Source organism: Theropithecus gelada, chromosome 2 (genome assembly GCF_003255815.1).
Source record: "Theropithecus gelada isolate Dixy chromosome 2, Tgel_1.0, whole genome shotgun sequence".
NCBI lineage: Eukaryota > Metazoa > Chordata > Mammalia > Primates > Cercopithecidae > Theropithecus > Theropithecus gelada.
Genome location: NC_037669.1, coordinates 150,530,435 through 150,543,809, shown reverse-complemented (window position 1 = coordinate 150,543,809; position 13,375 = coordinate 150,530,435). Strand labels below are relative to the sequence as shown.

Here is a 13,375-nt window from a genome sequence, read left to right as displayed (position 1 = left end):
CCTGAACAGCTGCTGCAGCAGCCTGAACTTTCCACCTCACTCCTGCTTTCCCTTCTCCCCATGCATGCTTGCTTGTTGCACTGAACTCCGGTGCATCACTCATTCCTATTCTCTTTGTCAGGAGAAAAAGTTCTCCTGACATGCAGTGTGTGAAAACCATACTCATCTCCCCAATCCGCCTTCCACTTCCCGCCCCTATGCTCCCGCCTGGCTTCTATTCTCAAATTTCACCGCAGCCGACACCTCTCTCCAGATTTCATGGCTCAGCAAGGGCACATACCATTCCTCCAGCAAAGCCATCCTTCTCCCTTTTCACTGTTTCATCCTTTTGTCTTTCAAACTTCTCACCAACTGGGTGCGTTTTATCCTTCTCTTTGTTAGATACCTAGCATTTACAGCCATCTCTAGGCAGATGTGTGGTCGTTCAGTAAGAAGGGAACACATGTTTTGTGTGCTCACTCCAATGGGTGTCTGGCTTATAAAGTTGGTGTGGTCCAATTCCTGTCTGCTACCACCATTGTGCTCTGCTCTGCCCAACAGCTCAGAGAGGTTTGCTCTCTCCACTGGCCCTGAAGGCCCTGAAGGCCTCCCATGTTCCCCCAGTTCAAACTTCACCCCTCCCATGAGGCTTTCCCTCACTGCATCCTGTACCCTCACAGCCCTTAACACACCACTCAACAAATACACATTTCCATCTAACCGAATGTGACCCTGCGTCCATATTTATGTTTCTATAGATTAATGCATTCTTGTTTCCCCTGCCAGGCTCCATTGGCCTGGTTACCTTTTGCCCAGGTATCAGGAGATGAGGGGATGGCGAGAGGCTCAGAACCCAAACTTGACAGAGTAGTTGTCCACCACTAGGTGATGGTGGGATCAGGCATCTCCTTAGGCTGTCTGTGCTTCTGCTTTCTTTTCAATGGAGATGCCTGCTTTCTTGGAAACACATGTGATGGTGGGCTAGCAGTAGAAGCACTACTGTAATAACAACGTGATCTTTGTCATTTCACTTCTTCGGACCTCATTAGTCCTACATATAAAAAGAGGAAGTTAAACTAGCTCAAATGTACTGAGCAGAAGGAATGGAGACTGTGCAGATGAGGAAGCAGGGCCTGAAAAATACGTGTGGGTTGTGTCGCCACACACCGGGACTCCTGGGATCCTGACCTCTTTTAGGGGTCAAAAGAGGGCAAACTAGTTGCCTAACAATATTTAGAGCTATTTCTCTCTTTTCACTCTCATTCTACGAGTGTACACGGGAGTTTCTAGAAATTACATGGTATGTGAAGTTATCTTTCTAATGATAACCTCTAATGAGGTTATTACTGTGATTTTTAATGAATACATTTAAAAATGTTTTAATTTCTTAAAAAGAAACATTAATCTCTATGTACGTGTGTATACATATACAGGAAATGTATGAATATTCATTATACATGAATGTACATATATTCATTGTATATATGTATATATATTCATACATATGTGTGTGTGTATATATATATTTATACATTTCCTACATAAATAACAGCTCTTTAAGGGACTAATAATTTTTAAGTGAAAAGGAGTCCTGAGACCAAAAAGTCTGAGAATCACTGAACCAGATTTCTAGATCTTTAAGATCATTAATTCACTCAAGAAATAATTGTGCCTCTTGTGGCCAGGCATTTTGTAGATACCGAGGACAATGTGGTGATAAGAACATGTTCCCTGCTCTGATAGAGTTTTACACTTGGGAGGGAAGAGACAAACAAATAAATCAACAAGATTATTTCTGAGAGCAGTAGTTTTAATGAAGCCATAAAGCAGGACACACATTCCAGCACAATCTGTGCGCCTGCTCAGACGTAACACCCCGCAGCGCGGCAGGCGGATTCGGCAGCGTAGCCCCGAGAAGCCCCAAGCCCGCTCGGTCGCCCCAGGAGGGCGGGGGCGGGGCCTGCCTGCCCCCCCGCCGCTGGCGTCCGGTGACGTCACTGGGCCGCGCCAGCCAATCGTGGGTGGCCGGGGTCTAGGCACCACGGTGGCCTGCGGCCTGCGGGCGGCGCTGTGGCCCGTCGGGCGGCCAGGCAGAGCCGCCCTAGCCTCCCGCCTACCCCAAGCCAACGTCTTCGCCGTCGGCTCCGCGGCGCCGCCATGGCCGACGTGGAAGACGGAGAGGAAACCTGCGCCCTGGCGTCTCACTCCGGGAGCTCAGGCTCCAAGTCGGGAGGCGACAAGATGTTCTCCCTCAAGAAGTGGAACGCGGTGGCCATGTGGAGCTGGGACGTTGAGTGCGATACGTGCGCCATCTGCAGGGTCCAGGTGATGGGTAAGCGCTGCACGCAAGGCCGGGGCCGCGCTGCGGCCTCCGGGAGCCGACTTCGGGATTGGGACGGGACGGGCGCCCGCCAGAAGCCTTGGAAAGTCCCCTGCCTTGGGGAGTGGGTGGAGGTCGCCCTGCCCGGGCGCCGGAGGAACGCGGAGCCACGATCCTGTTGCGGCTCCTGAGGGCTGAGGGGTTGTGCAACAGGCGCCCGGCGCCGGGTGGTTGGTGTTCTAGGGAGAGAAATGGGCAATAAACGGAGGTAAACAAGGTAATTTCAGGTAGTGATGGGTGTGACCAGGAAAATAAAACCGGGTGATTGTTGGGAACTAGCAGGAAACACTTCGGTTTGTGTGGCCAGCCCCTGTTCTAAAAGCTCATCGCAAGGTGGACAGAGTAAAGGCCGTGATTCAGCAGTGAACTTTAACAGTCTTGGTCACCATCAAAGTGATGCTCCTGAGTCATCTTCCACAAAACGACACCCTTAGTTCTCCTCGAGGTACACAGGAAAGTGTTCACAGCCATTGCATTTCCGGATTAGCTTACCGCCGCTCTTCGAATGGCTTTTAAATCTGGATTGATCTAAGACGGGTCCGATAGCACTAGCGTGGCTTGAAGGGGACAGTGTGGTTCAAGAATATCTAAGTTTCATGGAAGCCGAAGAATTGTAAGCCCTTTTTTCAGAAATGTAGAACTTCACCTCCATTACACCCCCCTCTCCATATCGGATGTCATTTCCTGGAGAAGATACTGCCCTGCTCTGAGTCATGCCTTTGTGGAGAACCCTCTTACAAATATGTCCTCTTTCTGTGATATTTTGAGTTAAAATATTAGACCAAGCAAAATGTTTCAGAACAGCTTAATCTTGTTATATTTTATATGGTTCTAAGATCTCAGACCACTTTGAAAAGCAAGTGCTATTTAAATGCAAGTTGTATTTTCAGATAGGGCATTTAAAATTACTGTGAGAGCATCTTCAGTGGAGTTCTTTATTGAGGGTAGTTAAAGAAAACAGACATTTCTGTAGTTTGAAAACTGACTTGTCTTGAAAAATGAGAGAATTGGAGAACATAAAGAGAATTGCTGTCCTTGAGGGGTGATGAGACTTTAAACCTACCAGAATCAAGAGGTTTCTCAATTTATGCTCTTTTGTCTTTTATTCTAAGGGCTTGTTTCAAAGAGGATTTACAACAATTGGATTCAGATATTTTTACCTTTTACTTTTGAAAGACCTTGTTATTAGACATGACCCACTTATTTTATATGGATCACTTGAGCCCAAGAGTTTGAGACCTGCCTAGGCAACATCGCAAGACCCTATCTCTACAATTAAAAATTAAAATAAAAAAAGTGACCAGGCATGGTGGCCTCCAGCTACTCAGGAGGCTGAGGTGGGAGGATCCCTTGAGCCCAGGAGGTCGAGGCTACAGTGAGCCTTTTTCCTGCCACTGCCACGATACTCTAGCTTGGGTGACAGAATGAGACCCTGTCTCAAAAACAAACAAACAAAACATATTAGGCTTTAAAAGTATCTAGTTTATTTGCCAGCAGTACAGCTGCCCCTACCCTCACTTAGGAATCATAGTTTCCAGTTTGGGAAGCATTTTTTAACTGATCCAAGAGACTTTTTTTTTTTTTTTTGCAATACAAGTTTTGCTAAACATTTTATCTCCTAAATAAATTTCCTTTAGTTTAAAGGAAACTAAACTTTCACTTAGTTCCTTTTCAGTTTAAAAATAATGTTCCCAAAGGGTATTTTCAAAAGATTTCTCTCCCAAAAAGCTATTTCCTCCCCGAAGGAAAAACATTTAAGCAGTAAGTGGAAATGTATAACCTGAAATAATGATTGAAACTTTGCAACAAATAAACTTTACTGAGATATTTTAATGTAGGTCAAAGTATAGGCTATAAATGACACATTTCATCATAAACTTTCTAATTATAGCAAGTATTCTGCTGCTACAGGATCAGTCTTGCATATTTGCAAACAGCTGTACTTTGGGTTCAGGAAAGTATTCTAGGCTAGACCTTTGTATTTTGTTTATGAGGTGTTAAAACCCACTTAGAGGTCAGGTGACAGCAGAAGGAAATTTTTTTTTCCAGACTTCCTAGTCCTTACCCTAGCACCCTTCTAAAAGGTGTTATTGTACTCCTTAGAAATGTGCTGTTTTAGATTCTAGGAAGATCATTAAAGCCAATTTTTATCTTTTATCTGAAACTTTAGGAATTTGTGTAGATTTGGGTCAGTTTTGATAATCTACATTAGAGCTATAAGCGTAATTTAGAGATTCCTAGATTCAGCAACAAGAACCCACTTTGTTCCCTTTCCTTAGTATTTGGAATTTATCTCACACTTGTGATTTATTATACTTTCTGCTCCCAAGATTTGCCTGTCAGCCCATTCTGATACGGATAACACTCTCATCTTCGTTTCCACTATCCTCCCTTCATTCAGAAAAGAGTGATGATTGCATAGTGAGCAAGTGCTGATGAAAAGCGTTGAATAGGTTTGCTAGTACAGCCAGTTATAATAGCCAGGGTAACCCTTCATGACTGTATCACCTTAGATATTTCACATAACTTTTGGGAGCCTTATTTTCCTAATTTGTAAAGAGGCAGTTGGGATCACCAACCTTAATGTTAAAATTCTGTGATTGCACAGAACTAGAGCCAGATACAGGTAGCACGTCTTCACTGTTGTATCACAACCCTCATGATATTTAGTTGTCTGTCTACGTCCCCATTTGCTGGCGAGCCCCTTGAGACCCAGCCTTGGTCATTTTGGTGTCTCCAGTGCATAACTCCTTGCACAGAGGAGTAATTGTGGGATTGAAGAAAACCTCAGGAGGCAGTGGTTGTTTTTAATCCACACTGAAGAGACTAGGGCGGTGGTGTGTTTTTAAGGGTAAGAGCATGTGGAGAGGAGCAAACAAATGCCTGAGCAAAACCCAGTGTAAGAAGAGAAGCAGGCTTCAACTCCACCGTGTTTCTATTTTTACAGAATTATTTTTCTCATATTTATGTTAAAAACTATTTTCTGTTGGTTTGAACTTCCTTTTACCCAACACTGACTCCTCTTCCAGCTAGTGAATGAGTCCATTTTTGGTCCCTAAAATATTCTATATTACTTTTTTCATTAAGCTGATAGTATTCCAGATTGAATTTTGAAAACTTCTAGTACAGCCTTTAGGATCTCATTTTTAGTGTTTACACCTACTCCACTATATTAGAAGTTACTGTAAGCTCACTGGGCATACTCATGGACAGTTCATTTTCAAGACACCCTTTTAAATAACCCATACATATAATGTTAGTATTTGTTTATATGTACATCAAGAAATTCTAGAAGGATACCCAAGAAACCACTAATAAAGTAATTTATTAAAGTACTTTACCATTGCTGGGTAAATGCTTTGGGCTCAGACTTACCTGTAAAGGAAGTATTTTTTTTTTAAACTTTTATTTTAGATTCAGGGGTATAAGTGCAGGTTTGTTACATAGGTAAACTTGTGTCACAGGGGTTTGTTGTACAGATTATTTCATCACCCAGGTATTAAGCCTAGTACCCATTAGTTATTTTTCCTGATCCTCTCCACCCTCCACCCTCCAAAAGGCCCCAGTGTGTGTTGTTCCCTGCTGTGTGTCCATGTGTTCTCATCATTTAGCTCCCAAGCATTTTCTTACAAAGAAAAAGACCTTAGTGCTTAGGGATATCTAGTATTTACTTATTTTATCTATAAAATTCTCACCAGTATATATCATTCCCACTTAATGTATAAATACCTCATGGTATTGTCCCTTTTTTACAGATGAGGGAATTGGAGTTCGTAATTGGTCCAAGGCCATGAACCTAATAAATGCCAGTGAAATGGGATTTGACTGTAGATCTGGCTCCGCAGCCCTTGCTTTCCCCTCTGTGTCTCACTGGCTTCTCACCAGCCTTGTCTGGATGACCATCAGTAGCAACCTATTAGAAGCATACAAAGCAGTTCATTTTAGAGGAAGTCTCAAGTGTCTTAGGGTAGAAAGTAAAAAGTTGCTTTTTATGAGTTGCTGAAGGAAAACTTATGTATCAGTAAGTATGGATGACTTTAAAAAACTTGTTTATGAAAGAATCAAATTTTTTCAATTTAATTTTTCTATAAGTTATATATTCACATAGTTCAAAAATTGAGGAAGGTATGTATATTACCTGGAAGAGGAGTGAAAACTCTCCTTCCCATTCCACACCCTCTCAGTAAACTTTATTATTGGTTCCTTGGGTATCCTAGTGTTTTTTGATGTATGTATAAACAAATGCTAACATATATATATGGTTTATTTAAAGGGTGTCTTGAAAATAAACTGCCCGTGAGCATTCTCAGTAAGCATATAGTAACTTCGAATATAGTGGAGTGTGGCATATTTTTCTCTAGTAATTTTCTCTATTGGCACTGTCAGGACATCTTTTCATCAGAGCTTATAAAAACAGAGGATTTGTTATTAACTGTTGTGAAATTGCTCCTGGTTATAAGTAAATTAGTAGAATGCCTTGTACTTTATTCTTCTTTAAATAGTTATATTCAGATGAGAAATTAATAGTATGAGTCTTTACTGCCATCTCTAACCCTTAGAGCTTTTGACTTTGAAGTGTCTGGTTTTTAAAAATTGCATTCTGAGCATCAGAATGAGAATTGCTGTTTGTTTACTTTTAGATGCCTGTCTTAGATGTCAAGCTGAAAACAAACAAGAGGACTGTGTTGGTATGTTGTAATTTCGCTCTCTTGCTTTTTCAACTGAAGGTTTTCTCTCAGTAGGGATGTTTGAATTTGAAATTAAGATTGACTTTATCAATACACAAAAATAAACTGTAAAGCAGTGATCCATTATTAATATAAAATATGTTGGTTCTCAGAAGAGTTTAATGGAGTGAACCTGCAAATCCTTTTATTGCCATAATTAAGAATTGGTTATATATTCCAGACATGGTCATAATAAACATTTTGGTAATCAAAAATTAAATATTTTCTATTTAGAAAATTAGAAAATCAGAATGTCAAAACATTATTTGAATTTTGGCTATGTTATAGGTCACTTTTGGTTCTAATAAGGCATTTCACTTTTCAATACTTTTATAATACGGTATTTAACTTTAAAACCAGAGTAGAAAAATTCTAAGTCTCAAGTATGTTTTTGGAATGTGGTTTGTGTATCAAATTTTCTTTAGAGTCTTAGACTATAAAAGTTGTCGTAGGCTAAATATTTTAGGCAGTTCAAAGATTTTTATGCCCTAGTTCTTGAGGTGATCAAGTCTGGATTGCTATATAAACATGTTTACAGATTTTCTTAGAATAAAAGATCGGCTTTGTATTTTGTGTTTGCATGGTGTACATAGAACACAAATACATGATGTACATAGAACTTAATATTGATTCTTGCAGTTTTGATCCAGTTCTTCCTCCTGAAACACTTAGAATGTTTCACCCTTGCTTCCTACCCCCTGTAGCTAATTTTCATAAGAATTTTTTTTCTTTTTTTCTGCCTTATTTCTTTCATTTAATCTTTTTCTCTTGTCATATAGCTCAGTTGATCAAGCAAGGGACAGATGAATACCAAATTTGAGATTGCATTCTAGATTATGGATGATTTCCCTTGTTTTAAAGTTTTTCTTCCATGCTGCTTGTTTAAAAAGTATTAATTTGGGAATTGTGAGGGGCAGGCCACTTTCTTGGATCACAGAGAGACCTCTCTCTCAGCCAGCCCCTTTGAAAATTTCATCGTCACATGAGGAATTGCACTGCTTGTGGATGACCTAACAATTCATTACTTCTAGAAAACAGCTCAGCTCAGTAGATGCACAACTGAATATTTAGAAGCATGTTATTTATAATAGCCTACTGCATGCTAAAAACATTTACAACTCATTCTGTCTTGGTAAATAAAAATTGGAAGGACATTTTTCCATAAAATAAAGCCCAGAAGGTCTCTAAGGTCAGTGCATAACTGAGAAGGTCAGATCTAAGGAAGGTTCAAGTCCTTTCATCTCCTAAGTTCAAGAAGATAGCATGTGGAGCTGTGTAGGAACTAGGGGTCATCACATCACCCATAGATTCTAGAACGGGGATGGAAAGGCTCTCAAACAGTGACTTATGTCTCTGTGTAACTTACACATTTAAGTTTCTGTTTCTTTATAGATAGAAAAACATTATTTTGGCCAATTAACTGTCTTTTTTCAAGATTATTATTTGTAATATAAAATAAGCTGTAATTTTGAGTTCAGTATTTAAATTGAAATATGTAATGTCAACTCTTCTTTTTCTTTCTTTCAGTGGTCTGGGGAGAATGTAATCATTCCTTCCACAACTGCTGCATGTCCCTGTGGGTGAAACAGAACAATCGCTGCCCTCTCTGCCAGCAGGACTGGGTGGTCCAAAGAATCGGCAAATGAGAGTGGTTAGACGGCTTCCTAGTGCGGTTGTTCAGAGCCCTGGTGGATCTTGTAATCCAGTGCCCTACAAAGGCTAGAACACTCCAGGGGATGAATTCTTCAAATAGGAGCCGATGGATCTATGGTCCTTTGGGACTCATCAAAGCCTTGGTTTAGCATTTTGTCAGTTTTATTTTCAGATATTCTCTGCGATTAAGAAGATAATTTATTAAAGATGGTCCTTTCTACCTCTGTGGTGTGTGTCGCGCACACATCTTAGAAGTGCTACAAAAAAGGAAAGAACTCCAAATTGAATCACCTTTATAATTTACCCATTTCTCTACAACAGGCAGTGGAAGCAGTTTCAGAGAACTTTTTGCATGCTTATGGTTGATCAGTTAAAAAAGAATGTTATAGTAACAAATAAAGTGCAGTTTAAAACCCAACTCTTATTCTTAATTTGTTCCTAATATGTATTTTTGGCAGGGAAAGGGAGCGGTCCATGAAATCTTTATGTGATGTGAGGATTTTAAGTTTGGGCCAGTGAACGGGGTAAATAAAATTTAACTTTTAGGCATATGAAATTTTGATTGCCGTTAAAGTTACTATTCTCTGTCATTCAGCAAGGAAACGTAGATCTGTACTCACCTCACTGTTCAATCATTGAGTGGTAAAGGACAGAAGTATTTTCTAGTTCTTGTCAGATGATGTAATTTGTTTTTTTTTTTTTGAGGTGGAGTCTTGCTTTGCCACCCAGGCTGGAGTACAGTGGCATGATGTCAGCTCACTGCAACCTCCGCCTCCCAGGTTCAAGCGATTCTCCTGCCTCAGTAGCTGGGATTATAGGCATGTGCCACTACACCTGGCTAATTTTTGTGTTTTTAGTAGAGACAGGTTTCCCCATGTTGACCAGGCTGGTCTCGAACTCCTGAGCTCAGGTGATCCGCCCACCTTGGCTCCCAAAGTGCTGGGATTACAGGTGTGGGTCACTGCGCCCGGCCCAGATGATATAATTTAACTGTGTTTTAGGTAACATGTTAATAAGGGAAAATGTTTACCAGTGTAGCATTGGGTCAAAAAGTTTATTTTATCACACAGTGTTTTAATAAATGGTTTATTCTGCTTACCTTATTTGAATTGTCATTATAATTTTATGTGCAACCTTAAACTTAATAAACTAATTTGTCAAGTAAATACTTTCATTTAATTTGAAAAATTTCATATTCATTTGCTCTTTCATTTGGCAATAATAAAATTTAAGGTTTATTACCTGGAAACAGTACAAGAAAATACTAAACTTTATCAAACTGTTTCACACTAAGGGGAGGTTATTTGTAACAAATAACAGACCACAAGTTCATTTTGGATTCTTCTGTGGTAGAGTCTACTGATATGAATTTAAGAAAAAACCTTAGAATCTTAACTTTTCACATCTGCAGATTGAGTTTGCCATTCTGAATTTTTAAATCTAAGGGATGTGGATACATAGAATGTTTAAAAACGTAACAATTAGAATAAAAAATTAAAATTATGCTTTTGTATAGGTTACTTTTTATGAATCACATTTTTCTGGAAATTTTTGCTTTATATTTTTTCACAGTTGTCTCTCTAGCTACTGAAAAAATTATACAAATATCTTCGGCCATTTGAATTTATCATTGTGCAGTAAACTGTTTTAGTAACTTTCTGTTTGACCTTTTTAGAAGGTTGCATCCTTAAAATGTGAACCAGATACACAGCTTTGCATTGAAGAGGAAAGCAGTAGAATGTCAGGTTACTTTAGGCGGTGTGACGGTATGTAAATGAAATGTGGAGGATGGCGCTAACAATTTGATTTTCCACACAGCAAAACCACAGTCCTGCCACCTAACAAAGCCCTGTTTATGCTACATACCAGCATCTGAGGGAAGAGGAGGCCCTGTGACAAAGCAGCGTTGATGCTGCCCAGCCTGCCATGATCATAGGTCATCTGCACAGCCGTCCGAAAGTTTAATACATACTCATCAGAAGGAATGCTGGGACAATTTTGGGTTCCAACACAAAAGTTAAGCATCGAACAGGTTTTTCTTTCCATTTGATTAAATGATGCTGATTTTATTTTACTCTTGCATTAGAAACAAACATTAGTTATCTGTCGCTATTTAATTTTCCGTCTATGCAAATTGTGTTATTACAGCTGACCGCTATCAGTAAATCTTAACTCTGTCAGTCCCATTGCTTCCTTTTTTATAAAAGTACTGTATCCCCCTTTACTGTCATGCAGTGAAATTCATAAATATATTTCCTACACATGTAATTTAAATGTATATAATTGTTATATGACAGAACTAAAAAGAACTTATAATTCAGTTGTATTTCAGTATAGAAATGCTTGGACATGGCCGGACACGATGGCTCACGCTGTAATCCAGGCACTTTGGGAGGCCAGGGCGGGCGGATCAACTGAGGTCAGGCGTTCGAGACCAGCCTAGCCAACATGGTGAAACCCTGTCTCTAATAAAATTTGGCCGGGCGTGGTGGCAAGTGCCTGTAATCCCAGCTACTCGGGAGGCTGAAGCAGTAGAATCTCTTGAACCCAGGAGGCAGAGATTGCAGTGAGCCAAGATCGTACCCCTGCAGTCCAGCCTGGGCAGCGAGCGAAACTCTGTCTCAAAAAAAAAAAAAAAGAAATATGAAAGTAACTGTAAGAAGAAGCACTTTGCTGCTTTTTAAGTTATTGCCATGGAGCCAGGCACGGTGGTGCATACCTGTAGTCTCAGCTACTTGGAAGGATGAGGCGGGAGGATTCCTTGAGCCTGGAAGTTTGAGACTGCAGTATACCATGATCATACCTGTAAATAGCCACCACACTCCAACCTGGGCAACATGGCAAGACCCTGTCTCCAAATAAATAAATAAATATTAAGTTATTGCCACAGGGTAGTTTGGAGTAACGAATGTTTTGTGCTCTGCAATGAAAAGGAGAAAATTTAAGTGTTTAGTAAGCCCTTGTTTGTATTTATTTTTTTGAGACGGAGTTACACTCTTGTTGCCCAGGCTGAAATGCAATGGCACAATCTTGGCTCACCGCAGCCGCCACCTCCTGGGTTCAAGTGATTCTTCTGCCTCAGCCTCCCCAGTAGCTGTGATTTATACAGGCATGCGCCACCATGCCCAGCTAATTTTTTGTATTTAGTAGAGACAGGGTTTCACCATATTGGTCAGGGTGGTCTAGAACTCCTAACCTCAGGTAATTCACCCGCCTCAACCTCCCAAAGTGCTAGAATTACAGGCATGAGCCATCACGCTGGGCCCAGCCCTTGTTTTTTAAAAAAATATTTAAAGAATAAAATATTACTGATTTGGCTATAAGGAAAATTAAAGTACAAATATATTTTAAATTTTAATCTATTTTGTATTGAACGTTTGAATAGTATAACAAAATACTGAAAAATGTTTGCATGTAAGTTCCTATTTTCCATCTTTAAGTCATTCCATTTCTGCCATCATTAGGTTTTGTTCAGCAAAATATGTCTTACAGGGAAAGTATTTTCTTTGCATTTTAATACTCTCACTTAGTGGCAGTACAGCTAGGATAACTGGATTTGAATCCTAGCTCCACCATTTATTTGTATGATTTTAAGCAAGTTACTTCACCTCTCCATACCTCAATTTCTTCATATGCAAAGTAGGTAATAATAATAATAACATTATAACAATACTTGGCCGGGCATGGTGACTCATGCCTATAATCCCAGCACTTTGGGAGGCCAAGGCAGGAGGATTGCTTGAGCCCAGGAGTTTGAGACCAGCCTGAGCAACATAGTGAGACTTCATCTCTACAGAAAATAAAAACAAAATTAGTAGATGTGGTGGTGTGCACCTGTAATTCTAGCCACTCAGAAGGCTGAGGAGGGAGGATTGCTTAAGCCCAGGAGGTCAAGGCTGCAGTGAGCCATGATCATGCCAATGTATTTCATCCTGGGCAACAGAGCAAGACCCTGTTTCAAATAATAATAATACTTACCTCTTTAGTTTTTTTTGAGGATTGAGGACTAACTATATAAATTTAGCACAGTATCTAGCACATTGTTAAGTGCAACTGTTAGTTACTGTTTCATTTTAGTCATTAGAAGCACTTTTAATAGAAGTATTACTTTAAAAATATGTTTTCAGTAATGAAATAAAACACTCCTAACTATTCTCAATAAAAATTTTATAAGAAAAAGTTAATTGTGAACATGATTAGATTACTTGTAGCACTGTGAGTTTTGGTGAATAATGGTAGTAAGGCCTCAATAACTTGCCTGTTATGTTTTTCTAATCAGTCAACATGATTTTCAGATTTTATTTTTACATTTTTATGTTATATTTCTTATGACAGGGTCTCTGTCTCCAAGGTTGGGGTGCATTGGCATGATCATAGCTCACTGCAGCCTCAATTTCCCAGCCTCAAGCAATCCTCCCACCTCAGCCTCCCAAGTAGCTGGGACCACAGTTGCACACTACTACACCCAGCTAATTTTTTATTTTTTTGTACAGATGGGGTTTCCCTGTGTTGCCCAGGCTGGAGTTGAACTCCTGAGTTCTCAAGCGATTTTCCCGCCTTGGCCTTCTAAAGTGCTGGGATTACAGACATGAGCCACCATACCCAGCCAAGATTTTATATTAAGAAAAGGTTTTGG

General features: G+C 40.0%; 1 protein-coding gene across 3 annotated transcripts; it reads left to right on the top strand.

Annotated features, from left to right (window-relative positions):
* Positions 1–2,004: 2,004 nt before the first annotated feature.
* RNF7 (ring finger protein 7) lies at positions 2,005–10,249 on the top strand. Of its 3 annotated transcripts, none has more exons than XM_025377163.1 (3): positions 2,005–2,311; positions 7,000–7,047; positions 8,614–9,838. In XM_025377163.1, exons 1-3 carry the CDS (start codon positions 2,137–2,139, stop codon positions 8,730–8,732), a joined length of 342 nt encoding a protein of 113 aa, XP_025232948.1. In that variant the 5' UTR covers positions 2,005–2,136; the 3' UTR covers positions 8,733–9,838. The 3 variants fall into 3 exon arrangements, with proteins under 3 accessions (XP_025232948.1, XP_025232950.1, XP_025232949.1); XM_025377165.1 differs by having other exon boundaries at positions 2,010–2,304; positions 8,614–9,842; XM_025377164.1 differs by lacking the exon at positions 7,000–7,047 and having other exon boundaries at positions 2,010–2,311; positions 8,614–10,249.
* Positions 10,250–13,375: the final 3,126 nt, after the last annotated feature.

Coding starts and splice junctions, on each gene's coding strand:
- RNF7 (XM_025377163.1), top strand. CDS start 2,137: ATGGCCGACGTGGAAGACGGAGAGGAAACCTGCGCCCTGGCGTCTCAC. Junction 2,312..6,999: donor CTGCAGGGTCCAGGTGATGG/GTAAGCGCTGCA, acceptor GTTTACTTTTAG/ATGCCTGTCTTAGATGTCAA. Junction 7,048..8,613: donor CAAACAAGAGGACTGTGTTG/GTATGTTGTAAT, acceptor TCTTTCTTTCAG/TGGTCTGGGGAGAATGTAAT.